Source organism: Podarcis gaigeae, assembly GCF_964106915.1.
Source record: "Podarcis gaigeae genome assembly, chromosome: 13".
Taxonomy (NCBI): Eukaryota; Metazoa; Chordata; class Lepidosauria; order Squamata; family Lacertidae; genus Podarcis; species Podarcis gaigeae.
The window spans coordinates 26,882,168-26,910,115 of record NC_139689.1 but is presented as its reverse complement, the minus strand read 5'-3'; the positions used below and the strand labels follow the sequence as shown (position 1 = coordinate 26,910,115).

Genomic DNA, 27,948 nt, shown 5'->3' with positions numbered 1-27,948 from the left:
GCCAGACCTATGTTAATTATCAACAAATAATATTGTGTTCTGGGCAAATATTCTCCTGCACAATGTCCTTTTCAATGCACCTTTTACCTCTTTGTTTCTCAGGCTATAGATGATTGGATTTAACATGGGTGTGATGACTGTGTAGGACAGGGAGAGGATCTTCTTTGTATCTGGTGAGTAACTGGATTTGGGCCGGAAATAGGTAGATGTAGCTGTACCGTAAAACAAAGTAACCACTACGAGATGAGATGAACATGTCGAGAAGGCTTTATGTCGTCCCTCTGCTGAAGGCATGCTCAGGATAGTGGTGATGATGCGAACATATGTGAGGAGAATCAAGAGGAAGGGAAACATGATGAAGAGCACAGTGGCCGTGAGAGCTTCAATTTCAAACATGTAAGTATCAGCACAAGCCAACTCTAGAACAGGGGGACTGTCACAGAAGAAATGGTTGACTTTATTAGGTCCACAAAATGGCAAACTGAAGATCCATGTGGTCTGTACAGTAGAGACAGGGAAGCCTGAGAACCATGATACAGCAGCTAACTGGAAGCAGGTCCTTCTGTTCATAATGTCTGGATAACGTAAGGGATTGCAGATGGCAATGTAACGGTCATATGCCATGGCAGCAAGAAGACAGCACTCAGCTGCACCAAAGAAGAAGAAGAAATACATTTGTGTGGCACAGCCAGCATAGGAAATGGTCTTGTTCTCTATCAGAAAATTCACCAGCATCTTTGGGACAATGACTAAATTGAAGCAGATCTCCAAGAAAGAAAGGTTCCGGAGAAAGAAATACATGGGGCTTTGAAGTGAAAGGTCCAAGGTTGTGACAAGAACAATTAGGACATTTCCTGACAAAGTTATTCCATAGATGATAAGGAAGAGGATGAAAAGAGGTACCTGAAGCTCAGGGTGATTGGAAAAGCCAATAAGGATGAATTCTGTAACACTGGTCCAATTGTCTTGGGTAATTAACTTTTTCTCAGTCTGTGTCATCATGTCTTGAATACTGTCAGATAAAGCTGTCGGGGTGTTCCTTCTTCTATAAGCAATTTTCTAAAGAGATGGTAGTGTCTCTCTACCACTCTTCAAGCATTGAACTTGTTCCTTTCTGTTAGTAGAAAGCAATAAAGGATGGACAGGTCAAATATGGGCAGTTTAAGGCAGGATAAGGGGAAATGTATTGTCACCAGTCTTTAAAAGTTGACTTACTCAGTCTAATTGTCCATCACTTTGTTAATCAGTGTCTTGTTCTTTAATGTGCTCATTTTGTTCTCAATGCATTTCTCCCTCTCCAACACCCTGCATTACACAACAATTTCTTGTAGGAACTTCACATAAAATAAAATAAAATGCTATAGTGTCCGTCGGAGAGTTGTTCACTCCCTTATTGAGAAACTGTTAGATGGAATATCTTACATGTTTAACTGTGGCTGGGAAAAATCTATTCGAAACATAACCATTACATTTACAGAATTGGTTGGGAGATAGTCCATACCTTTTGGCTCTATGACTGAAATGTTCCACTTACTAATTTGCAAGTGTAATATCAAATAAGACCTCTGCAAACTATCTGTTTAGATTTCTCTCAAGAATGATCTACCTGTATTTCCCCAAATAATCACTGCCACTGCAAAATAGCTATACCCCTTTTTGGGGGCCCTAAAATCAGTCCCAAAGCATTCACCGCATAATCGTTGCAGGAGTGAAAATACCTTTCCAAAGAATGAAAATCCCTTGCGAGTGAGGTGTTTCTTTTTGCTCTGAAGCTGTTGTTTACTTTCAACAGCATTTCTCTGCTTTTAAAAATTAAATGGCTCTTGGTGCAGCTGTTTCCCAGACTCTTCCTGTTCTGCTGTGGACCCACGCCTGCCTGTGGACCTTGCCTGTTGGCTGAGCCAGCCCTCAGCCCATGGAAAAGGAGGCAGCCCCACACACACTGCAAAGGCAGTGGTGGCAGCTGAGAAGGCCCAGCCCAAGACCCAGCAATGGAGGAGAAATTTGGCAGGGGAAGGGATGATGGTGAGGTCCTGCCCAGAGGCACACAGCTGGGACCTGCAGATTTGCCCAGTACCCAGTAACTGTGTGTGCCAGGGAGCAAGCAGCAGAGGCGTGCATGCCTGAGGCAGGGCCAGTGCAGAGGGCGAGTGTGGTGTAGTTGTTAAGAGCAGTAGATTCGTAATCTGGTGAATCGGGTTCACGTCTCCGCTCCTCCACATGCAGCTGCTGGGTGACCTTGGGCTAGTCACACTTCTCTGAAGTCTCTCAGCCCCACTCACTTCACAGAGTGTTTGTTGTGGGGGAGGAAGGGAAAGGAGAATGTTAGCTGCTTTGAGACTCCTTCGGGTAGTGATAAAGCGGGATATCAAATCCAAACTCTTCTTCTTCTCCTCCATGTGGGGCTCACGGGGCAGGGAATGTAGGGTTTCTTACTGCAGATCTGTCTCCTCCCAGGCGTCCCCAAATGCAGCAGCACACAAACGCTCTCCCCACACCCACTTTTTTTCTTGCATAATCACCACACACCCCTTTTTGGAAATAAAAATTAACATAAAAATGTAATGATTATGTGGTGAAATACAGTATCTCTTCCCTGCATATCACAAACTGCTTTGGGAATTCTCCCAATTTCAACCAGGCTGCCGTGGTGGGCAGTAAAGTGGTCAAGAAATACAAATTCAAAGACCCCTTGAGTGCACAGAACTAGTCACACAGTTCTTTGTAGGCTCCTCCTCAAGCTGCCCAGTGTATGTGAGTTGACATTTATTTTACATCTATGACTCCACCTAGCTCCTAGCTGCTCCTAGCTGCAATTGGTGAAGCTATGGGGCAGTGCCAATTTGTATTTCCTTTTCTTCAATCTGTCTCCCATTTAGTGGTGGTAGGCTTTAAGCTTCCCAGCCAGGCCTCTACTGTTCTGAGCTGTCCTAGCCATCCACCTGAATATAAGAGAATGAGGGGTGCGGGGACATTTATTTGACTTGCACCAGAACTAGGAGCACTGGTAACTGTTCAGGACTGACCTGCATCACCCAGCAACTTACAATAACAACTTCACAGTGAGTTCTGGCACATATTTTCTTGGGAAAAAGCACCGAGGAAATGGGATGGGTCTTTGGCTAATCATTTGTTCATTTCTTACAAGTTCCTGTTTTGTTTACCTTGTCCATACATTGTCCATAAACTTAGTAAGAAAAGACCATTTATCTTGCTTGTTTCCTGAATCATGACTTTACTTTTGGAGGAAGATTGTGCTCTCTCTCTCTCTCTCTCTCTGATAATTAAAGTTTGCTGATAACACCAAATTAGTGTGCTAATCTTTAATATTAATAGGTCAGGAATTTTGACACAAACCTTTTAGATTATGTTTAAGATACAGACTAGCACCAGGGTCATGATAGTTTATTGATGGTATATTTTATATCAAGTTTTGCCAACTTTACTGATGGTATTATCTACAGGGGATGAGGGGAGCCATAGGAAAAGTTCCGATGGGTACACATCACTACATTTGGAGATGGTGAAGTCTCCTTCACTGGAAACAATTAACCACAGGATGATATGCTATTTATCTGGGGTGCTGAAAGTGCAAAAGTGTTGTACTGGACAGGGGCTGGAGGTGGATTAAAATTATGGAGGTTTACTCTAAACTTATGTGAATTCTCCATTTATCACGTATAGTGATGTAGAATGCAGGCTAATGCAAGTGGACAGAATACAGTATGAAATGGAAAGGAAGCTTTGCTGATTCTACATTAGTGTTATATCATATAAATCAAAGTGAAGAATCACGCAGTGTCCGCAGTCAAAATGGGATGCTAGACTAGATTGGCCTGATCCAGGAAGCTTCTTCTTATGTTCTTATTCCTAAATTGGAATAGGTGATAAAAAACCCAGACATGTATGTGAATACACTAAGGTTGAACTCATAAATTTCCTGTTGAGCAGCAGCTACATGGCAAAGGTTTGCTAAGTAAAAATGAATAAATTATTTGCCTACCTGCAGAATCTTAGGAGCTTAGGAGCCACTCAGATTATGAAAGATTTGTGCTTTGGTGACCAAGTTTGATTATATGAATTTCCTTAAGTGACACCTGGGATTAGATTGTCCCCTCTTCATTCTCCCTAGAGTAGTTAATGCTAATTGTGCAATATCTGATTAAACCAAATGTTTACTTTTCAGAAAACACAGATACAATTATGTTAACAGGGATGTTTTCCCTACTTACATTTTGTGGGTGGAATAGAACATGTTTAAATAGAATATGCTGTTTCCCCTATCCACAAGAGTAGATTAACAGTCTAGATTAATTTTAATTCTGATATAGGTTTCTGTCTTCATCAGCTGTGCATTTTCTCATCAGTACTTACAACAGTTAATGAGACAGAGGGCTGTATTCCCACCCCACCCCCAACAGTATCCAAGATACAGGCTCAGACCACATGGTGGAAGCAATGTGAGACCCACATTGAGCAAAAGGTACCTGCATTGCAGGTAGTTGACCTAGATGACCCTTGGGGTCCCTTCCAGCTCCACAACTCTATGAGTTTATGTTCTTAGCATGGCATGGTGTGCTGTATAAATTATCAGTTTTATAGGAAACTATCACTTCATTATGATAGCAACCCATAATGGGTTGTACTGAAAGGCTGCTTTTGCCTGGCAAGACCCCTCCCCCACGTGAAATGAAGACACAGGACACAGTATTTTGGGTTAATGGGCATGAAAAGGCCACAACTTTATTGATTACAGAATTGAAAGGTATTGGCTTTAGGCATTGGCACCTAACGACTACCCGGCATGGTGACCGGGAAGGGTTGTCCACAAACCGTGGGGGTCCTGTTGAAGTACGCCAACTAGGATCCCACGGGTGTCACCACTCGGGGGCGTGCCGGAGGCCCTTACCTCCCTAGGTTTCGGACAAGGCAACGCCCCCCGGAGTCCTCTACCGGACTACCCCATTCATTGGGGGAAGGTGATGGCACTTCCTTCCCCCCATTCATTTGCATATCAATACCCCCTGCCAATGCCTAACCGCCGATACTGCGAAAGTTGTGACGTTTGCTACGAGGTAGGCGAAAAAACCCAAAGGCTCGAACTGTGCCAACTTGGAAAAATTCCTACCAGGCCCCTTGCGGCGACCAACCGAAGTCCATAGCAAGGTCATAGCTAGCTAAACCTAAAGGGTGGGTGGGAAGGGAAAAGATCTCCGAGCTGTCCAGGTGAAAGAGGGCAGTCCCCGGGCATGCCTAGCCTTAAGTAGGCACAGGCCCCACCTCCCCGGCCCGCTGATTGGCGGGCCAGCTTGGTGACACGCCCGGGGATTCCCTGCTCACGCGAGGGGCAAAGGCCAGCCCCCGCGCGCGTGTAGGAGGAGTCGGCCCGCAACCCCATCTCCTCCGAGTCGGAAATGGCTTTCTGCAACAGAAGGAGCTTCTTCCAAGGAAGATCATTCCACTGGAAGAAGTGTGTTTCAAAGGAGGACAAGAATCTTTGGATCCAACACCTTGAGACAATCTAAAAAAAGAAAGCACTGAAGTTCATATATAGGAAATACATAAACCAACCAACCTAACACATACATGTTCTTATTTGCAGCGCTAAGAAGCACTGGCACAAAATATTTTTAACAACCACCACGAAGTGTTTGGTCCATTCATTTTTCACATTGTCCCCAATGCCTTCCCTGTGCATCCTGATCCCTCCTTACCTGTTGACAGTCCTCCAGTGAGTGGAGAGCTACATTCACAATAGCTGTACACTTATGCAGGGCTTGTCTCCAGATGTTGGACTGCAGTTCTCATTCTCCATGCCCTTTGGCCATGTTGGCTGGGGCTGATGAGAACTGGAATTAAACAATGTCAGCAGGGCATTGGCTATGCCTGACTTTATGGCAATCTAGGGAATTGAGTGGATCCAGTCCTAACATATCTGTTTCTATGAATACAGCATTTTCTATCAAGATTCTCAATAACAGAGCAACAGAAGGGGTCACTTATAACTTTATATCTCATTCTCAAAATATATTTTCAAAACAGGGAGATAAGTTAAAATGCAACAAGAAATAACTGAAGGGATACTTCAATCTGTTACCTTTGTAGGGTAGGTGCAGGTGAGTAAGGAACATAGGAAGTTGCCATATGCAATCAAACCACCAGTTCATCTAGTTCAATATTGTCTACATTGTCTGTGAGTGGATCTCCAAGATTTCAGACACTGAGTTTCTCTTAGTCCTTTTTGTCATTGTTGAAGACTCAGCCTGGGTCCTTCTCATGCAAAACAGATGCACCACTACTGAACTACATCCCTGAAACCCTTCCAGTCTTTCATGCGATTACAGCTGCAATTTCAGTGTTTTTCTACTCAAAAGTCTCTTCATGGCTTCTTTCACTTCCTTGTTTCTCAAACAGTAGATGATGGGATTCAGCATGGGAGTGACAACTGTGTACGATAAGGACAACAGCTTTTGGGTGTTTGGAGAATAACTGGATTTGGGTCGAAAATAAGTTAACCCAGCTGTGCCGTAGAACAAAGTCACCACAACAAGATGTGAAGAGCAAGTGGAAAAGGCTTTGTGTCTGCCTTCGGCTGATGGCATTCGTAAGATCGTAGTGATGATATGAACATAGGAGACCAAGATTAGGATAAAGGGGGATAGTACAATTACAATAGTCCCTGTGACAGCATACAGCTCAAATAGATAAGTGTCTGCACAGACTAGTTTTAACACTGGTGGACCATCACAAAAAAAGTGATTGACCTTATTGGGACCACAGAATGGGAAACTAAATAGCCATGTTGTCTGAACTGTCCCCACTGGAATTCCTGAGCACCAGGAGAACAGGGCCAGATGGATACAAAACCTCTTTTTCATAATTACTGTATAGTGCAAAGGGCTGCATATGGCTATATAGCGGTCATAAGCCATGGAAGCCAGGAGAAAACACTCAGAACTTCCAAAAAAGAAAAAGAAATACATTTGCATGACACATCCAGGGAAGGAAATGGTTTTGTTCTCTGAAAGGAGGTTCACCAACATTTGAGGGACTATAACTAGAGTGAAGCAGATCTCCAAGAAAGACAAATTCCTGAGAAAGAAATACATGGGGTTTTGAAGGGCTGGATCAATTGTTGTGAGCAAAATGATGGTGATATTTCCCAATAAGGTCACAATATACATAATCGCAAATACCAGAAAAAGCAGAAGCTGCAGCTGAAGAAGATCAGAAAAACCCAACAAAATAAACTCTGTGACATCACTACTGTTTGTCCATGCCATTCTTTATTATTTACTAAGAAGTTAAGGGAAGGGGGTTGCTATTTTCCCCCTGTTATGTTGTTCCTGCAATGCTAACCAGACTCAAAGGAATTGTGATAAGAACAATATACTGCACAAACCTTTAAGAATTGCTACACCACAATATACTATGTTTTGGAATGCTTTTCAAACATGAATGCTTCTGGTTGTGGCAACAGCACCTCAGATTGATCTCCAAGTATGCATCTTAAGATGCATCACAAAACATGGTGATGATGTTGGGAAACCATGGCATGGTGCAGGTTATGGGAAAGTGAAAAATCCAATATGCTTTTGCAGTATAGCAGCTGCATTCCTCACTGGATATCCAGTCTTCATTTGGAGCCATCATTTTTCTTTGTAGAATAGAAAATAACATCTATAAAGGAAAGGAGCAGAGGAAGAAAAAAATTAATGAAAACTTGACATTATGAGGCTATCATTGGACAAACCAGTATAGCTTATATAAGCTTATTATTAAAATATTTCAATTCTAAACTCCTTGAAATGCATGTTAAAGATTCCTTTCTTTCATAAATGCTTAAACCAATGTTCTAAATTTAACTCTTCTAATGACAAGAACTGTTTTGCATCTGCAGAATAAATTACCTGTTCCATATAGTCACTAAAAATGGCAAGCTACACATATTTTGAAATACCCCAAAATCCCAGAGAGATGCTGATGAATGATGGGAGTTGTAGCCCAACATCATCCGGGGGGGGGGGGATGGGGGGAGTCAGATCTTTATCATTGCATGATGATGACCCTGTGCTTTCTTCATTAGGCTAATGAACATTTCTTTTGATAAATTGTGACAAATATCTCCATTTTGTAGAATTCCAAAAAAACAAACAAACCAAGAAACAAGAAAAAAGAAATTTAATTCAATACCCATTTAAAGGTGAACTTACCTAATCCACACAATATGTAAACAAAACCGCAGCCATTCTTTGAAATTCACACTTTTGTGAATTTTGTAATGGAGTTCTCCAGCAAAACAAAGCTGTCATATCCACCCATCCCTGCTCTGGAATTTGATGACAATTATTTAAGGTGAAACCAGCAAATCATACCTTGCAGTAAAATCTTTGATTGCGAAGAAGAGCAGCAAATGTATTTATCTGGGGCATCTTTAATCACAGGAGGTTTGCGGGTGTAGGAAGTTGGGACTCTGGAACCCTGGAGGCTTCATTAAGTACTCCTACTTCATTGTCTAAACCACTATTTATTTAGATCTGTGTCGTGTATTGCAATTTCATGTACACCTCTAAGAAATATGAATAATTAGGTGGTATATAAATGCTTTATAAAAAAAATCAAGGGAAATCGTCAGTGTCCTGTCATATCTGAAAATGTGGTAGCTATTATTCTTGAGGAATTTCTGTGTGAATTAATAAGTGAAGCAAATCAAAGCAAACCAATTATAAGCAAAGTGATTACATTTTTCAAAAGTGCATGATATCCAGGTTCTCCTTAAGATATCTCTAGAACAAGGGACTCTGTGAATGCAAACTCTTACAAACAGACTAAGAAGTAAGCCTTATTGAAACCAGTGAGATTTAGTTCTGGCTAAACATTAATAGGACCTCACTACATAACTGTGCTAATCTTTAAATTAACATGTTTCAGAAAGATGTGCAAAGTAAGATGAGATACCTATCACTGGACTAACTAAAGCCACTTTATTCAATTTTAACATACCAGGATCAGGAATATTCATATTCTACAGGATACAATGCAGGAGCCAACTAGCAACCATCTCTGCTTCAAACCTGGGCAAAAATCTCCACTATCCACACTTTTAAATTGACATTTGTTGTTGATTTCATAATATGTGGTTCTCAGAAAGTTTCCAAGAAGAGAAAGTGGCTCCCGGGTGGAAAAAAATTCCCAACCCCTGCAACATAGTGAACAGCTGCCCCCAATCTACTTAGCCCATAGGTGATTAGTTAAACCCACAATGCAACTCAAGCGTGGGTCAGTGAGGTGCTGAGACAACAACAAATGTCCCTGATAGCTGCAAAACTGTCCAGAAGGAGTAGCCTTCCATCAATGTTCAATAATTTGTTATGCAGGAGTTCAGGTGATAATCATAGGTAGTCTCACTAGAAGTGGATGGCATAATGGGGCTGCACTGATCATCTGACCTCCCTTTGGATGAGTTGTGGCTAAATTCCAGGATGGAAAGCCATCACGGTACAAATTCACCAGCAGGAGCACCTAATGCATTTAATCAAGTCAACCTTGCCCCTCTTCCTCTCCATCCCACCATGCAGCAGCAACTCAGCCCAGTCAGGTGAGCTACTGATTTTCACCAAGCTTTTTATGATAGGTGAGTTGTTGTACATGTCTCTGTCTTTTCACAGTGTCATTGATTTAATTAGTAATGTAGTAGAATGCAGGTAAAAAAATGGGGGGGAGCACAATGTTTTTACCTTTCACTCATATGAGTTGTCTCCTCTGACACTGTGATGTCAAGAGATTTTTGTGACCAAAAGTGTCCTTTTAAAATTAAAAATTAAAATGGTCACACCCACTTTTACACTTGAGGTACATTCACTTTAATGTGAGCCATGAGTTGCCATGGGTCAATGGAGTCCTTGACCTGGAAAAGATTTTTTACCCCTGAACTATGTAATACACAAAGAAGACCTATTGAAACCAATTGATTTTTATCATGTGTCCAGTACTGGGTCTAAGCATTTATTATTTCCATTACTTTATTTATTCAGAATTCTGCTGCAAAATCCATTTGTTGGGATTAAACAGAAAATCAAATATCATTTCAACAATGATATTTCAACAATAGGTCAACGAGGTCAAGGTTCAGATGCTCTTAGATTCTCAAAACCACTCACCAACAGTAGCACCTAGGAATGGCAACACTTTCATGAAAATCAGATATGCCCAGCTGTTTCCTTTCACTTTTAAATTTTAGGGGCAAAATGTCCACACACCAGAATAACTTCAGTTTATTATTCATCTTCTTCCAAAGTCTCAAAACTCCAACATTTAGGAACTTTCCCCTGAAGAGGTTAGAAACACATGAACATTTTTGCCTGGCTGAAAAGGTTGTAAATCCTTTCTATTTCATGAAACCTTTAATTCAGAAATAAAATCAACCAAGAGGAACCTATATATCTCTAGATATGGTTGGACGTCAAATCCCATCAGTCCCAGCCCACATGGGTAATGTTCAGAAATGATGGGATTTGTAGTCCAGCAACCTCTAAAGGGTCAAAGGCTCTCCATCCCTGTCCTACAGGAATGCTCCTCAATAACCCCCATGAATGGCACAACACAAGATGTGCAAACCCAAGGCACTCTCTGTTACTACTCAACAAATCAGACACTTTTTGTTAGATAATTTTTATTAAAACTTTTCATGGGTTACAAAAGTATGTGCAAATACAACTCTTTGGGACAGTGGTCCTACAAGAAATATGCAAAATAAACAAACAGGTATTAGAAGCCACCCCAGAACTGGCCCTTTTGAATATTTTTCCAAGAAAATAATGCTCACTCACAGTATAAAGAGCTTATAACCCACCAACTCTCAGGAGCCAGTAACATCAAAGCTAGACACAGAAGAGATCTGTGACCTGAGTGTTGGTTTCTGTTCTCTTCACTGTGCAGCGAAATGCTTGTCACAAGACAATGTTTACATTCCACAGTCAGAGTTGCTGTTGGAGTTTCTCACGGGAAAGGAGACTGGATGTGACGTACACTGGTTTCCTGTTTTTCTCAGTTCTCTCTGTGCTTCAGAGGAGAGAGGAAGCTTCTCTGCTCGCAGCAGAAGCAAAATGCATGTATGTAATCTCTCAGCTTTGAAGTGTAAATAAAGTAATGTAGAGTATGTGGCACGTACTGCTCATTATTCCACTGTGTAAAAGACTCTGCAAAAACAATATTACTGGTTATGGGGCCCAGAAAAACGCAGTCATCTTGAGAATGGAATTCAGAAGTCGAATCAGAATGCCGGCAAAAAGGATCGGAATGCAGAGGGACGGATCGGACGGTATCTGCTCTGCGCGTCAAGATGATTGATGAGGTATGTGCTCATGCTCCGGGCAGCCTGTCAGCTCCTAATTAATGGCTTTATGGCTGGACTTTGAACTTTTAGAGCTGTTTGCCGGGCACAGGCAAAGGCTCAAAGGAACAAGCTTATAGGCTTGGGGGAAACCGAAATACCTTTTAAAAGTGCTTTTGGAATAAAGCAGCTGCAGAAAACAGTGAAGCAGCTTGATTTAAAGCAGCAGAAATGGTGAATGCAAAGCTAGCTGATGCTTTTGGGATTCCTAAGCTCAATAAGAAAAACTACGTGGACTGTGTTCTCTATGCAGAGGCTATTCTGTGGAAAGAGGGTCTGTTTGAGGTGATTACAGACACACACACCCAGCTCCAATTACAGATGCATGGAAAGCTATGGATTCCAAAGCGAGAGGAACTCTTACATTGATAGTATCCCCAGAAGAGCTCTGTCTGTTGTGTGATAAGACCTCAGCCAGAGAAATTTGGGACGCTTTGAGAGAAGCTCACTTGAGGACAGAAGCTGGGTCCACTATGTTTTACTGTACTAGGCTGCATGGTATGGCTCTTGCTGAAGGTGGAGATGTGCGTACACATCTGATGGAGATGCAGAATCTGAGACATGAGCTGCAACAGAGAGGACTCACCTTTCCAGAGGCTGTGTATTCCTTCATGATACTACATTCTTTGGGTTCAAGTTGGGAGTCTGTTGCCACTCAGATTGCTGTACAGCCAACTGCTCAGCTGACAGTGGACTATGTTACTGCCGTGATTCTGAATGAAGCAGACCGCCGGGGTGCTAGCTGCATGGGTAAGGGGGAGTCTTCACAGACGTCATCCCATAGTGCAGTGGAACCACCAGATGGCGCCAAAGCTTTGAAGGCAGTGAAATGCTACTCGTGTGGACGTCTAGGCCATATGAAGAGGGAATGCAGATATCCCAGGGCCAAGACAGAGCAGCGCAGCGAAAGCTCATCGCGTGGAAGAGGCCAGAGCAAAGGCAAAGGTCCGGTGTCCAGGACAACGCAGCACAAGGCAATGGTCTCACGCTTCACTCCAAAGGTTGCAAAGGTCCAGAAGACATCTAGATCTTTCTTCGTTGTTGATTCAGCGGCGACCCACCACATGTGCAACGATAAGCGACTGTTCGTGTCTTTTACACCGCAGGAAGGTGCGATTCACCAGGCGGATGACCACACAATCCCCAGTAAAGGCTACAGAACTGTTGTTCTTCACAGTTTGGACTTATCGATACAGGATGTGCTTTATGTACCAGATGCCAAACATAATCTACTCAGCGTTGCGCAGCTGAATGAACGGAACATTGACGTTTCCTTCAAGAACAAGAAATGCATCATCACAAAGAAAAATGATTATGTATTGCATGCTGAATATGTTGATCGTTTGTTTGTTTTGTATTTTGATGATGTTGTGCAGGATGAAACTTTTTCCATTGCAGGTTCTAACAAAAGTTTGCATGCAGGATGTATTCATGATTATCACCGGAAATTTGGTCATTTGCATTTTGAGGCAGTATCTAAAATGCCTGCCTTGGTTGAAGGTATGACTATTACACCCTGCAGATACCACATGAAGTGCAAGGCATGCGCAGCAAACAAAGTGAAAATGGCTGCGAAAGGTAAGGTGTCTAGTAGGCAAGCTACAGAACCATACCAGGTTGTTCATGCTGATTTGGTTGGTCCACTAGCGCCCTCTTTGGGTGGAAACAGGTACTTCATGGTTCTCATTGATGCATTTTCCAGGTATATTTATGTATACAATCTCAAGCAAAAATCAGAGGCTTTTCCAAGGTTCAAGGAATTCTGTGCTTGGTTGGAAAATGTGCATGGTAAGAAGATAAAGACTCTTTTCACTGATCACGGGTGGGAATTCACTTCTCAGCAGTTTGAAGCTTTTCTGACTGAGAAAGGAATTCAACACGATTTGTCTAGTCCTCGCTCGCCATGGCAGAATGGACTTTGCGAGAGGGCAAATCAAACATGGCTTCAAGGGTTAAAAACCTTGCTGCATGATGCCAGTCTTCCAGAGAGTTATTGGGCCGAATCTCTCTCGTGTTTTGTTTACAGTTATAATCGGAGGTTATCTTCAGCGATTGGTTGTACCCCCTATGAGAAGATGTTTGGCAAGAAACCATACATCAAACACATGAAAATTTTTGGTTCTGACATGTGGGTTCACTCACCACAAAGCTCCAAGTTAGACAAGCGTGGATTGCATGGTATCTTTCTAGGTTATCAGAAAGGGTCTTACAGAATAATGATGACTGACTCAAAGACAATTAAGCTCACAAGAAGTGTTGAGTACAATGCCATGTGGGGGGAGAATGTGGGAATTTTCCAATGTTATCCTGATGACAGTGATGAGACTGAGGATAGTCAAAAGCAGCCACAACAACCCACACCCACTGATGAAGGTTCTGATTCTGAGTCTGAAACTGAATCGGGTGATTCAGAGGATTTCAAGAGTGCGAAAGCCTCTATGCGACCCTCTGAAAGCTCTGTTCAAGAATTGGAAGAACCATTGTTCACAATAGGCCACTTTTCTCCTAAGAAGGAAGAGGAAAGTGTTGAGGACTTAAGGCTAATTCGTAGGTCACAAAGAGCCACAAAAGGCAGACCTCCAAAGAGATTTGCTGACGAGTTTGCTAAGATAGCAGTAACAGCTGTTAAAAGCTCCAAGAAGGTATTTGAACCTTCAAGTTTCCAAGAAATCCAGGATTTGGATTCAAAGGAAGCTGAGCCATGGTTAAATGCCATGAAGGCTGAGCTTGATTCCTTAGAAAGGAACAAAACTTGGGAGCTAGTTCCAGTAGTTCCAGGAATGAAACTGCTTGGAAGCAAATGGGTCTTCAAAGCGAAGACAGATCAAAATGGCAAGATAGTCAGACACAAAGCCAGATTGGTAGCCAGAGGTTTTGCACAGGTACCAGGTGAAGACTATCACGAGACCTACTCACCCACAGTGAGGTATGAGAGCATTAGGCTTATGCTCAAGCTAGCTGCAGAGGAGAATCTACACATTAGTCACCATGATGTGAATACAGCTTTTCTGTACGGATCTCTAGGTGAATCACTTTATATGCTTCCACCTGATGGCGTACAGGTAAAACAGGGATTTGTTTGTGCTCTGAAGAAGTCCCTTTATGGTCTCAAACAAAGTGCACGGTGTTGGCACACAAAACTCACTGAAGTATTGTTTTCTCTAGGTTTTAAGCAAGGGAAAACTGATCCATGTGTATTTGTCAAAGAGGAGGGGCAAAAGAAACTGTATTGTTTGTTTTATGTTGATGATCTTTTATTCTTTTGGGAAGATGTCACAATGTACAATAACGCCCTAGCTCAACTGAAAGAGCACTTTGACATGAAAGATCTTGGTGAGGTAAACAACTACCTATCTCTGGAAATAGAGAGAGATCAAGATGGTAACATTCTAGTACACCAGTCACGGAAAATTGCTGATGTGTTAAGCAAACTAAACCTGATGGATGCTAACCCTGTAGACACACCGATGACAACAGGTTATCAGGTAGATGACACTGAAGAAGCATTTTCTGACACTACACTGTACAGAAGTGTGCTAGGCAAGCTAAACTTCATTGCCAGATGTTCAAGACCAGACATTGCTGTTAGCTGTAATTTGCTAAGCAGACAAGTCAACAATCCTACTGTTAAGGATTGGAAAGCTCTGAAACGCATAGCGCGCTATTTGAAAGGCACTATGCATTACAGACTGAGATTTAACAATCAGAAGTCTGGTGGTCTTGAGATATTTGCAGATGCAAGTTTTGGAAGTGACACTGCAGACAGGAAAAGCACGTCTGGAGTTTGCTATATGTACAATCAGGGTCTATTTGATTGGTCATGCAAGAAGCAAACAACAGTTAGCTTAAGTACTTGTGAAGCTGAACTGAATGCACTGTCTTATTCACTTAAGGATTGTGAATGGTTGTTACAATTGTAACATGAAAATTCCTGTCAAATGTCCAATCCAGGTTTACCAGGACAACAAAGCATGTTTGGCTTTGCTGAATTCTGAAGGTTGTAAGCAAAGCACGAAGCACTTGCAATTGAAGTTGCAACATGCTAGGGAACATATTCAGAAGGGACTCGTAACGGTGTCCTATATGCCAGGTAATGAAATTCCTGCTGATGTATTGTCCAAGATTGTATCAAGGGATCAACACTGTACCTATGTGCAGAAGTTGGGTTTGTACTGATATTGTACGAACACGCTGCCCAGTGATGTTCACAGAAAGGGGGAGGATGTTGGTTTCTGCTCTCTTCACTGTGCAGCGAAATGCTTGTCACAAGACAATGTTTACATTCCACAGTCAGAGTTGCTGTTGGAGTTTCTCACAGGAAAGGAGACTGGATGTGACGTACACTGGTTTCCTGTATTTCTCAGTTCTCTCCGTGCTTCAGAGGAGAGAGGAAGCTTCTCTGCTCGCAGCAGAAGCAAGATGCATGTATGTAATCTCTCAGCTTTGAAGTGTAAATAAAGTAATGTAGAGTATGTGGCACGTACTGCTCATTATTCCACTGCGTAAAAGACTCTGCAAAAACAACACTGAGCTCCCACACCCTTGTTTAGAAACACCCTGGGGAGAAGTGTCAAACTCTAACCAGTGATGCTTTCATTCTTTCTCTTCAGATGGTCTCATGGAAGAATGATAGTATTGGTATGAGTTTGTGGGTTCCAGACGTCTCTAATCTCCGAATCCAATGAGTATTAGAATTTAAACAAGGCTTGGAATGTTAAGCAGGATGCCAGACCTCTCTAATTCCTAAATCCAGCAAGTGATAATCAAGCCTTCAAATTCTGGGAAATATCCAGACTAGAATCCGGGTGTGGTCTAAGGAGACCAAAGGAAGGGCTTTGAGGGAAATGGCACCCTTTCTCTATTTGCAGATAGTGAGAAGGACAAAAACCAGAGTTAAGAGTTAGCTGTTATGTGAGCTAGAAGCTGGAGGCAAAAGCAGCAAGCTGGAAAGGCAGAGAAACAGAGCATGAGATGTTTGTTGTCTGCTTAAATCCAAGGCAGAGGATATGGGAGAAACAAGACCCTCTTGGGGTATTGATGCTGTGCATCCCTCCATCGTAGGCTCAGGTTGCATACATGTCTCAATATTCCATAAATACACCACCGTCTCCAATGTGCTTCATATCCAAAAGGAAACATAAACCCCTGGAACCCCTGGAATCTTACATCGCTTGGAGATTGGGATGACAGGTAACACTGGTGTCAGAAGTTTGGATTCATGTTTCCTGGAGGACAGCCTGCTAAAGAGATGTGCCCAAGTTGAAATGGAGAGAAGAATATCAATGTTCATCGAGTGGTTTAAGAGAGTAATGCAGCTACAAAGCCAACAGCTGGATAAAATGGATCAGCTGCTGTGGAGAGGAAAGTGTGATGCCATGTGATGTGTTAAAAGTTATACAGGGGCTTAAAAGTGACCCAGGAGTCTAGCTGCAATGCACCCAGATGGAAAGAGTGACTAAAGAGATCCAGAAGGTGGATGGGAATCTGAAGGACCTGGAGTACACAGAGATGCCATCAGTAGAAGTGAAGGAGGAAGACAATGCCTTGGAAAAGGGTGAACTCGCTGCAGCTGAAGATCTGCAGTTAATTGACTTCTCCAGTGCCAGCAGTGGAAGAAGAAAATGCTGCAGAGAAGGGAAAGCTGGGTGGAACTGAGGAATTGCTGCTAGAATCTTGCTCTGCTTGGAGATTGTGGTGGCATGCAGCAATACATTCACAAATACTCGTGTTTTTCAAGAGGCACTCTTGCAAGAAGAATCTTGACAATGGCCAGACTCTACTTCTGATTTTACTGGTATGTTGCTGAATCAGCTGGCAAAGCCATAAGTGTGTATTTTTTATTTTTTGTCAGTACACCATTTGATTATCGGCTTTCCCCCTGTAAAATACCTGCTTTTTCTCCTTTTATATGTGCCAGTTAATGTAACATTTTCATTGCACACAAAGGCAATTCAGATATATTCAAATACAAAAACTTAAAAAACTGCTATAGAAAATTGTTATAAACATTTTAATATTCATACAGGTTTTGGATTTTTATCTTTTTCACAGAACCATGAGAAATATGCTATCAGATTTAGCGTGTTCAAATTTTAACCTGATTTTTTTCTTGCTATTAGCATGCTAAAATGTCATGGAATAGAAAAGCATACTTTCCCCCCCAGTATCCAGGAATGTTAAGTCTCTTCTTTCATATTTTTGTTGTAAAGTCTAAACCTGAAGAAGTGTCTCTGCCACCATCATTCAGCATGGACACTGAGGTCCATTTCCAAGGGCCTTCTGGCGGTTCCCTCACTGTGAGAAGTGAAGTTACAGGGAACCAGGCAGAGGGCCTTCTTGGGAGTGGTCCTCTCCCTGTGGAACACCCTCCCATCAGATGTTAAGCAAATAAAGAAATACACAACTTTTAGAAGACATCTGAAGGCAGCCCTGTGTCAGGAAGTTGTTGATGTTTGATGTTTCATTATGCTTTTATATGTGTTGGAAGTCACCTAGAGTGGCTGGGGAAACCCAGCCAGATGGGCGGTGTATAAATAATAAAAAAATTATGATTGAAATTATTATAATGTAATTATTAATCAAACAACATTTCATAAATGTTTTGCAAGTTGACAAAAATTCCCATTGCATAAGAATTCAGATATTACTAAGGGAACAATCCTAGGTGGAAAAAGCTGGTGTAAAGCATGATGGTGCAAGTTGAGCCGACATAAAATTAGACTAGTTCCAAACCACTTCCAGCTGCTGCTGCTGCTGCTGATCTACCCAGAGACATAGCATGGGGGGGCAGGTGAGCCATGCCCCTGGACACACATTTTTGAGGGGGCATAGAGCCCTGGCAGCTAAGGCGCAGTGCTGAGCAGGTTGGTCTAGTGGGCAGGTGGATGGAGGCAGCAGGCAAGGCAGATCAAGATGACTCAACACCTAGCTTGGGGGAGGCATTCATCAATAGTTTCCCTAGCAAATCATTCATTTTAGGTAAACTGCCTTGAGGTTTTTTCTACAATTATACAGTATATAAATGAAATAAATAATAAAATAAAATAAAATAAAATAAAATAAAATAAAATAAAATAAAATAAAATAAAATAAAATAAAATAAAATAAAATAAAATAATTGTTCTGGCTCCGCTAAACCTCCCCCTTACCAGTCCCCTCAAATGTATAACAGTGTGCATAGGTTTTTCTCACACATAATTTCATTTTAAAAATCAGGATAGTATGAAAATCACAATAGTATGAAAATCTAAATCATTGTCAAGCCTTGATCAAAGTCATTTTCTTAGGAGCTTATTTAAAGCTATCTTCACTTCTTTGTTTTTTAGGCTGTATATGATAGGGTTTAACATGGGGGTGAGGATGCTGTACTGAATGGACACCAGCTTGTCTAATGTCTCTGAGTACCCAGATGCAGGTCTCATGTACCTAATGAATGCTGTCCCACAAAACAGGAGGACCACAGTGAGATGGGAAGCGCAAGTAGAAAATGCCTTCTGCCTTCCTTCTGCCGAACGTATCTTGAGAATGGTGCTAATAATGCGCATATAGGAAGCTACAATTAGAAGGAGGGAGGCAAACCCTAAAGTCATGCTGAAGGTCAGAATCACCATTTCATTGGCAAAGGTACTACTGCAAGACAGCTGCAGCAGCAAAGGCAACTCACAGCTGAAATGGTTAATATTTCTGGGACCGCAGAAGTGCAAGCCAGTTAAAAAGAGGGTATTAACAAGGGAATCCAAGAAGCCCGATATCCATGCAGCTACAACCATTTGGACACATACACGGTGGCTGATAATGGTGCTGTATCTCAGTGGGTTGCAAATGGCAGCAAAGCGGTCATATGCCATTGCTGAAAGTAAGAAGATCTCCGTTCCAACCATGAAAATGAAGCAAAAGATCTGAGTGATGCAGCCATTGAGAGAAATTGTCTTCTTACTAGCTAGGAGGCTTTCAAGCATCTTGGGAACTGTTACTGAGGAATAGCAGATGTCAAGGAAGGATAAGTTAGTAAGAAAGAAATACATCGGGGTATGTAACTGAGGGTTAACCCTTATCACCAGCATGATCAGCATGTTTCCTACAAGGGTTATTAGGTAGATGGACAAGAAAATCAGAAACAGGAAAACTTGGAGTGTTGCATCATCAGAAAGCCCCAAAAGAATAAACTCATCCACAATGGTCTGGTTTTCCATTGTACTTTTCACAACAGGCCTATGATCTAGAAAGAAATGTAGAGGGTGGGAGAGAGGAAGAAGATGAATTAATACATTCAAGAGGAATTGTGCAAAGCAGATAAACAACAAAACTGGTTCATTAGGCTCATACTGTGTATGTTGAGGAGAGTACAACAATGTTCAATCTCCTTCTGGCTCTTTTCCCTGAAGAACAATCTGTTGCTGTTCACATTATCTATACCACTTTGTGTCCACTTGGGCTAAATTGCATAGGAAGATATATAAATAGTTTGTTGACTGCAATGAGGGCCACCATAAAATCCATATTTACTATTGCTTCTGGATTTAGCTCTTTTCTGTATATGCCATTGCATTGTCACAAATGGTTTCTTCTCATCTTTGCCACAACAAATCTTAGTTTTACCTTTTCAATCTGCCACCTATGTTCCCCTCAAAGTTTTATTTAGGTGAAATTTCAATTACATCTCTAATATTGATGCCCAGAATATTGAGGAATCTCCTCATGATGTGATGGGAAATGTTCATTAGTCTAATAAATCCACTTCAGTTCTTCTGTATATGAATATATTGTAAGCATTCCATCTTGAGCAAGTCAGATGAAACTACAGCTTGAAAGCCCACCCCCTATATAAGTATAGAAATATATCTTACTTAAAACAATAATATATTTAGTGCTTTTTAAAAAGTGTTACACTTTTAGAATTTGTGGGAAGGAAGGTGCTGGTACTTTATACCCTTGAGTGCCCCCCCAAAGCACTGGTTTATTATATAATAACAAAACCTGATGCTTTCCATATGTCTTGGACAACAACTCCCATCTGTCCTAGCCAGCAATTGTACTTTCATAATATTAGAATCTCTCTTTCGTACTTTCTCTTTCATAAATAACTGAACAGACAAAACAAATCCTTACCTACTTCATGTGTCTCCCTCCCATTGCAAATTACCATGGAAGTTGTGTTCTATACAAAGTTGATGAATGGGTTTGTCAGTGATATGACTTTTTTTTTTAGGATGAATGACACAATCAAGAAAAATAAATAGGTTCTGCACCCCATCACAATTCTATGTGGAAACTTCATCAGGATTTGTTCCACAACACTATTTTTGCATAGAGAGCATTACAGCAACAAGGAACCCACAAAGGCTGTGCTTTCAAATTGAACCAGGTGGAAGAGGAAACAAGAGTTAAGTAACCTCTGGATGGGATGGGGAACCATTTCCCTGAAGATTAATCAAACATGTGGGATTTCAGTTATTAGTATTTTTAATGCTTTTGAGATTGCTTCCTAGACATATATTTTTTTAAAAAAAATGTATACCTCACCTGGGACTCAAAGCAGCTAACAAAAATTAATGCAGACAATGTACAAAATGTAAGACATATATTAAAACATCAAAGTATAAAACATTATAAAAGTATTTATGGTGCAAAGGCCTTCTGATAGACTGAGAGGAGCATCAGTTATTGCAGGGGAAATAAAAATATTGTATAATACTAATAGTAGTTAGGAACTGTAAAAAATAAGGCTGGATTTGGTCAAGGCCCTAGCCAAATTGGGCAAACTCAGAGGGCTTCTCCCTTCTGATGAGCTGGGTACCGATACAGATGGATTTCTGCAATTACAGTTGGATTGGCTCAGAACAATCCATGCCTGTCAGGGAGCGATGTAACAGATAGGGAAGATAGGCAGTCAGGACACAAAAATATGTCAAAAAGGCAAAGACTTACCCAGGAGAGTAGGTCCAGTGCCATGGCTTCCTTTCCTGCCTGACATAATGCCCTTTAATGCAGCATCACTGCCTCCACTCAACATCCTCAGAAGATGGATGCCTGCTTAACAAATTCTGCACCAAAGGAACACATGTGAACAGCACAAGCAATGCTGACACCAAACCCTACATACATTAAGCATAATAGGAACATCGCCCCCGACCCCACCTATCTTCCCTCCCTCCACCCCTTCCCCCCCTCCTGCTAATGTCTCAACAAATGAAAAGGATTTGTAAAAATGTTACATGGAAAAAATACAAGAGACATTACACGTACTTCTGTAAAACAAGAATATCTTTAATAAAACAACAACAACAACAACAACAACAACAAATTCTGCACAGTACTGGCTGCTGTTTCTTTGTGAGCAGCTTCCTTGCACAACAAAAGCTGCTCACAACAGCCAGCTTGTGGAGAAAGACACCACACAGTATCAGATCCTGGGGGGCGTGCACCACGGTTGAAAAGCTCTTAAAAATATCTTAGCCCCACCCAAATTGCATTTGGGGTGGGTCCATGGTAGGGTGCAGGGCCCCCAGATAGGCACAGGGCAAATCACCCTGATATTGGAGCTAGTATCAGGGCTAGAGTGTGAAGGGGGGCTGTTCCTGCAAGCCCTAGTATAAATGTGTGTGTTAGGCAAAATTAAATACAAAAATATTGATTGTATATTGGGGGAAAATGTGCATCAAAATGGTGATGAAGTTTTGTGAATACTTTAAAAGCTTGGGAAAACAAGAACATACCCCTCAACAGACCCATTTTGAACAGGATATCTCGGAACAACAGAAGCCGTCCCAGCTTCTAATCGGAACCTAGAAAGTCCCACTTTTTGGTTCAGTGCTCTGATGTGAGCCAGCACAAATCTTTTTTGTCTTGCACAAATCAGCTGGCTCCCATGGGAGTTTGGAGCCAAAAAGTGCCCCAATTTTGATCAGTGGGATGTTGGAGGGTATGGAGCAAGTGAAACCAAAATTATCAAATATGTACACCCCCTACTATGGGTTCTATTATATTTGTATAGTAACTGTGTAATCCTAAACACATCTGCACATGGTTAATTCCGTGAAAGTATTACTACAGTTTAGGTATGACTTTCTTTTTCCTCCTTATTTTACAACTGCAATTCACTAGGCTAAGTATGCAGAAGCATTTCAGATTATGATGAATACCCTGGAGAGGATTAATAGTATTATTAAAACATTCCATTATTAGGCATCAAGGGGGCATGCAGGCACTGATAATAATTGATTTTCTTGGTAGACTGTCTCTCCAGCAGAGCAGTACAGAATGTGAACCGTAAATGTCTGATTCTTTGAGGTGGTATATCTTGGCAGAAGCTGGTATACCTGATTAGAGTGAGCATCAGTCCTCCAAAAATCAGGGGGAAAATATTAGGTCGCTGACACTGACCTAATAAAAGTTGCTCATTGACATTGTTTATTTAAGAGTCTTAAGGCTTTGATTAGAATATGCTGGAAGACGGGGGGGGGGGGGACCAGTGGCGTAGCGTGGGTTGTCAGCACCCGGGGCAAGGCAAGTAATTTGCGCCCCCTAAACCGTGGATTTGCGCCCCCTAACCCTAACCCCCAGATGTTGCGCCCAGTGCGGCCGGCCCCCCTGCACCCCCACGCTACACCACTGGGGGGGAACTCATTTCAGTATTTGTTCAGAGAAAACGCTGCTTTTAAACTCACAGGTGCATAGAAACACATTCAAATGCAGAATTGTAGCTCCCTGTTTATAACTTATAAGTTACAAACTCCCTGTTTGTAACTTCCCTGCTTGTTACAAACTCCCTGTTTGTAACTTCTGTCACCATCTTTGCAACATGAACAGAGTATGCCTTAGGTTAGTCTTCAGTTGCAATTAAGGGAACTATGGGCTGCCTCTCAACATTGCACCAGAAATTAATGGGGGAATATGTCTCATGTGGTCACTGAAAATATATATGTGCTTGTGGGAGACACTGGGGGACATGTTCGATGCCTGCAGCTATTTACCATTCAACATGCAACTGAGTTAGCTGTTTGAAGTGGCCAACTTTTCCATTGATATATCAATGAATGGTAAGTACAAATCAACGCTGTCATTTTCTTGGAAATGTATCTAACAACTGTGGAACTCAGTGTGCTTGCTTCTACTACTAGTTGCAGCTTTGCTGACTTCTAAGGACTGATGTTTTTATTTCAAATATGGGTTTGTACTGCAAGTTCCACTAGAAGGGAATCTGATCCAGCGTTTTGCAGTGTGCTTGCTCCTTGACCTTTGATGTTACCTCTAATCAACTGAATTGTGACAGCTGTGTGTTTTAATAAAATGTGATCCTGAGTATGTTCCTAGTAGCTGAAGGGCAAAGCTTGAATGAACCCCCCTGCACCCCCCTGGCATGGTTTTCTTTCTTATACCAATATTTAGGAGAATTGTTGTTCAGTGTCACCAGTATATGCATATGTCTGGCTCATTTGTTCTAAGTAAAGATGGAACTTACAGGCTGAGAATACTTTTATTTTTTACATAACTTTCTTTATTTGTAATGGGAATCTTTGGATTGTCCCTTTGTAGCTACGCTGTATCTTTCCATTTTTGCTTTTCCAGGTGAGGTTTTATGGTTTATATGTTTGTTTGATTGTTTGTTTTCCTTCCTTTTGTTATATCTGCTTATCTTTTTTTGAATTGCTAACACAAAAGTGCAATTTTATTAAGAAGTTCAGTTTAAAAACTGTAACAATATCAAGAAGAAGGCTAAGGGTTTCTATTCTATTATACTGGGTAAAATGTATACAGATATGTTTGTATTAGGAAAAATTCATTTCATTTCATTTATTACATTTCTGTGCCACGGTTCACTCACATGAGTCACAAAGCGGCTTACGTACAATAAATAACACAGTAGGACATCACACTTGCAACATAAATTATATAAAATAATTCCCATAAACATGCAGATGAATTTTCATAAGGATTTTAAAGAATTAAAATATACCTGTGTGGAAATGCAAAGAACTGAACTGAATATAGGAAAACTGGAAAACTGAAAGAAATGAAAATTGTCAGATTTACCCATTTCTATCCCCTGTACCTGTAATAAAATATACGTACTTTTCTATGTATAAGATGCCCCCATGTATAAGACACCCCCTATTTTCGGGGCCTTAAATTTAAGAAAATGGGGGGAAATGGCACAGAGTTGTTGAGCTTTCTTTTTTTGTAGAGAATTGCCCAGAGTTACTGAATTTTTTTGAGGGGAAATTAACCAGGGTTGCTGAGATATTTTAGGGGGCATTGCCGAAAATTGATCACCCGCATGCATCCAAAAATCCACCTCACGTCTATCTCCTCACTGGTAGAAGCTGCCAATCGCCCGCCCAACTGCTGCAGTGTCAGCCAATCAACACCAGCCATTGACACAGCAACCAATTACATGCCCAATAGCCACTGACAGCCACAGCAGCAACAAATCGAATGTCCACCCTATCAACTATACATTTATAAGATGACCCCCACTTTTTAGCATATTTTTTAAAGAAAAAAAACCTAGTCTTATACATGGAAATGTATGGTATACAGCTGCATACTACATATTAAGCTAACATTTAGTTTGATCCTAAGGATGAACATCTTCTAGACATTGCATTAAATAATTATATTTTACGTCCCATCTGGTTGCTTAGGCCCTATTCTGGGTGCGACTCACACAGATTCTATTTAAAAGATACACAGGTTAGGGATTTTAATGTAGTAGCACTTATAGTTTGAATACGATTCCACTGGAAATGAGGATGGTACTAATAATCTCTTATTTTTAATGCATGTCTCTGTTTATTCTAAAAGGCTTTTCTAGGATAGCATTGCTAGGTATTTTTCAAGCCATCTTTACGGATGGAACTAGTGCATTTTTATAGGTATAATATTCTGTCACCCCCGTCACCCCCCCCGTTTTTTGCACACTGCCACAATATTTTTAAATGATGTACTGTTTCTTAAAAGGGAAGAAAAAAAGTTGTGTGCATTTGTATAATCTCTGTTCAACCTGTGTGCGTGACTTTTGTTTATGGCAACATGACACTTATCAGTTTTCCCTCATTTCTAAAACAGAAAATCCTAAAACAATGGCCAATGAAACAGCACTGACCGAATTTCTCATCTTGGGCTTCTCTGGTCTTCAGGAGCTGCAGCTGTTGCTCTTCTCATTCTTTCTTATCACATACATCTGCACTCTGGTGGGGAACATCTCCATCATTACCATTGCCTGCCTGGACCCTCAGCTTCACACACCCATGTACTTCTTTCTAGGGAACCTCTCTTTTCTGGATATCTGTTATACCAGCACCAATGTCCCTCAGATGCTGGTCCACCTTCTCTCAGAGAAAAAGAGCATCCCATATGCCAGTTGTATAACTCAGCTTTATTTCTTTGTCTCATTTGTGGGTACCGAGTGCATCCTGCTGGCTGCCATGGCCTATGACCGCTTTGTAGCTATATGCCATCCTTTGCACTATGCAGCCACCATGAAGAAAGGGTTTTGTCTCCAGTTATCCGGAGCCTGTTGGGCAAGTGGTTTTCTCAACTCAGCTGTGCACACCTACTTTACCTTCCAACTACCTTTCTGTGGGGTAAATCAGCTCAATTATTTCTTTTGTGATATCCCTCCCCTTCTGAAGATTTCTTGTGGAGACACTTCCCTCAATGAGATCATTCTTCTTGTCATTGGGGTCTTCATAGGATGGACCCCATTTGTCTGCATTGTCCTCTCATGTCTACATCATCTCCACTATCTTGAAGATACGCTCCACTGAAGGAAGGCTCAAAGCCTTCTCTACCTGTGCCTCACATCTGACCATTGTCCTCTTGTATTATGGGAGTGCCATCTTCACCTATGTCCGTCCAATTTCCACCTACTCTTTAGACAAAGACAGAATCATTTCTGTCATTTACAGCATTGTCACACCCATGCTGAATCCTTTGATTTATACCTTGAGAAACAAAGTTATTAAGGGTGCACTGAAAAAGATATTTATGGGGAAGCTATATTTGAAATGAAAGAATAGTTGCATGTTATCTTAGATGATGATGATGATGATGATGATGATTAACTTGTTCAGTTGGTTAGGGTATGGACCTGATAACACCAAGGTTGAAGGTTTCATCCCCATATGGGACAGCTGCATATTCCTGCATTGAAGTGGGTTGGAGTCAATTATCCCAAGCCTCCCTTCCAACTCTACTGTTCCATGATTATTTGATTCTATTAACATTTAATCTTCACCTATTTATTGTTTGGGATTAACGTAAAACAAAAATAAGTTGGGCAATGACTGAATTACCACAGTGGCATTTTAGTATCATGAAATTAAACATGCTTTCATTGGTCTTTCTCTTTTTCTATCTGGTTTATGTGTATGTGTGTGAGAGAGGGAGACATTTTGTGAGAGTAAGGCCTGAGTTTTAATTCTAATATCATTTTGTTTTTGAAACTCAACTGTAAGATCTTTAATTCTCAAACCTGAAATGGAGTAACTAATTTATTTATTTTTGCCATATTCATATTTCTTCCAGTACAGGCAGCTATAGATAGCTACAGATCTGGTTGGATTGGCCCACAGCACATTCACAAATCCTGTGGTGTATGGCTTTTGCTTCACAATCTGCTTTCCTACATGAACTTCTTGCTTAACAGATCCTACACAGATACTCCACCTTTTAAAAAGGAAGGTTTAGAAATTATTTTTTTTAAGAATTAGCCCTCTCCAGATTGTTTTGGGGACAGATGCATAGCTCAATGTGTGGCCCTTGGGATGGCTCGAGGCAACAAATACTGATTGGGGGGAGAGATTGGGGCCCCAGAGCAAATTGGTGGTGTGTCCTTGCACAGCTTTAGTAAAAATGTGAATAATAGGCAAATTGCATACCAAAATGTGAACATTAGGAGAGATGTGCAGCAAAATGATGGCCAATTTTCCCGAAGACTTTTTTAAATGGAGGGTGGGGGAAGAAGGCCAATGTGAAGAAAGATGGCTGCTTGAAACTGTCATTCCAGAGAAGCACCAGAATACTATCTCCCTGAACTGGTAGCTATGATCCACAGCTCCCCTACTGTGATGTGACATTGTACAGAGGGAATATCAGTGAACCCAAACATAAACTGAATGACCTCTCCTGTTTCTTTTTCAAGCCATAGGAGAAAGATAGGTCTAATGAGGGCTTGTAATGAGACCAGGCCACACCACGCATGGCTCCTACCTTGACAAACTCTGGTAAAGCTTTAAGGAACAGAGATCTTAATCTCAGGGACTTGTTCATTTCCCATATAAGACATTGTTAAAGAAACATGGGAATATATGGCCCGAACAGCTGGTGGATATCTCACAGAGACAGCTGGAAATGAGCCTTGAATGCAGTAAGCAAATTCATCATTTACAATGTGACAACATGGAGGTCAGGGAGAAACTGAAAAAGGCTGAGAACTCTGAGTGCAGACAGAAGCTTTACTTGTGTAGATTTCAAAAAGAGGTGAAGCCAGTTCTAACTTCCTTCATTGTCACTTGGTTCAAGACACTAATTCCTGGCATCCACTTTAATTGTTT

At 41.3% G+C, this 27,948-nt stretch overlaps 4 protein-coding genes across 4 annotated transcripts in view; 2 read left to right on the top strand and 2 right to left on the bottom strand.

Moving 5' to 3' along the window:
• LOC310830553 (olfactory receptor 2AP1-like) overlaps positions 1–27,948 on the top strand; it is a gene marked incomplete at both ends in the record, with an annotated part of 456,446 nt that overhangs the window by 330,167 nt on the left and 98,331 nt on the right. The window lies entirely within an intron of this gene.
• LOC310830852 (uncharacterized protein) lies at positions 13–19,584 on the bottom strand (the record flags this gene model as incomplete). The annotated part of the gene is made up of 2 exons (XM_083710688.1): positions 13–1,059; positions 18,694–19,584. The coding sequence occupies 2 exons, from the start codon at positions 19,582–19,584 to the stop codon at positions 13–15; spliced, it is 1,938 nt and encodes a 645-aa protein (XP_083566814.1).
• Positions 6,339–7,283, bottom strand: LOC310829629 (olfactory receptor 10A4-like; the record flags this gene model as incomplete). Its single annotated transcript, XM_083708335.1, has 1 exon — positions 6,339–7,283. One exon carries the CDS (start codon positions 7,281–7,283, stop codon positions 6,339–6,341), a length of 945 nt encoding a protein of 314 aa, XP_083564461.1.
• LOC310829656 (olfactory receptor 5V1-like) lies at positions 25,474–26,404 on the top strand (the record flags this gene model as incomplete). The annotated part of the gene is given in 2 exon segments (XM_083708376.1): positions 25,474–26,117; positions 26,119–26,404. Coding segments are annotated over 2 exon segments (930 nt in total).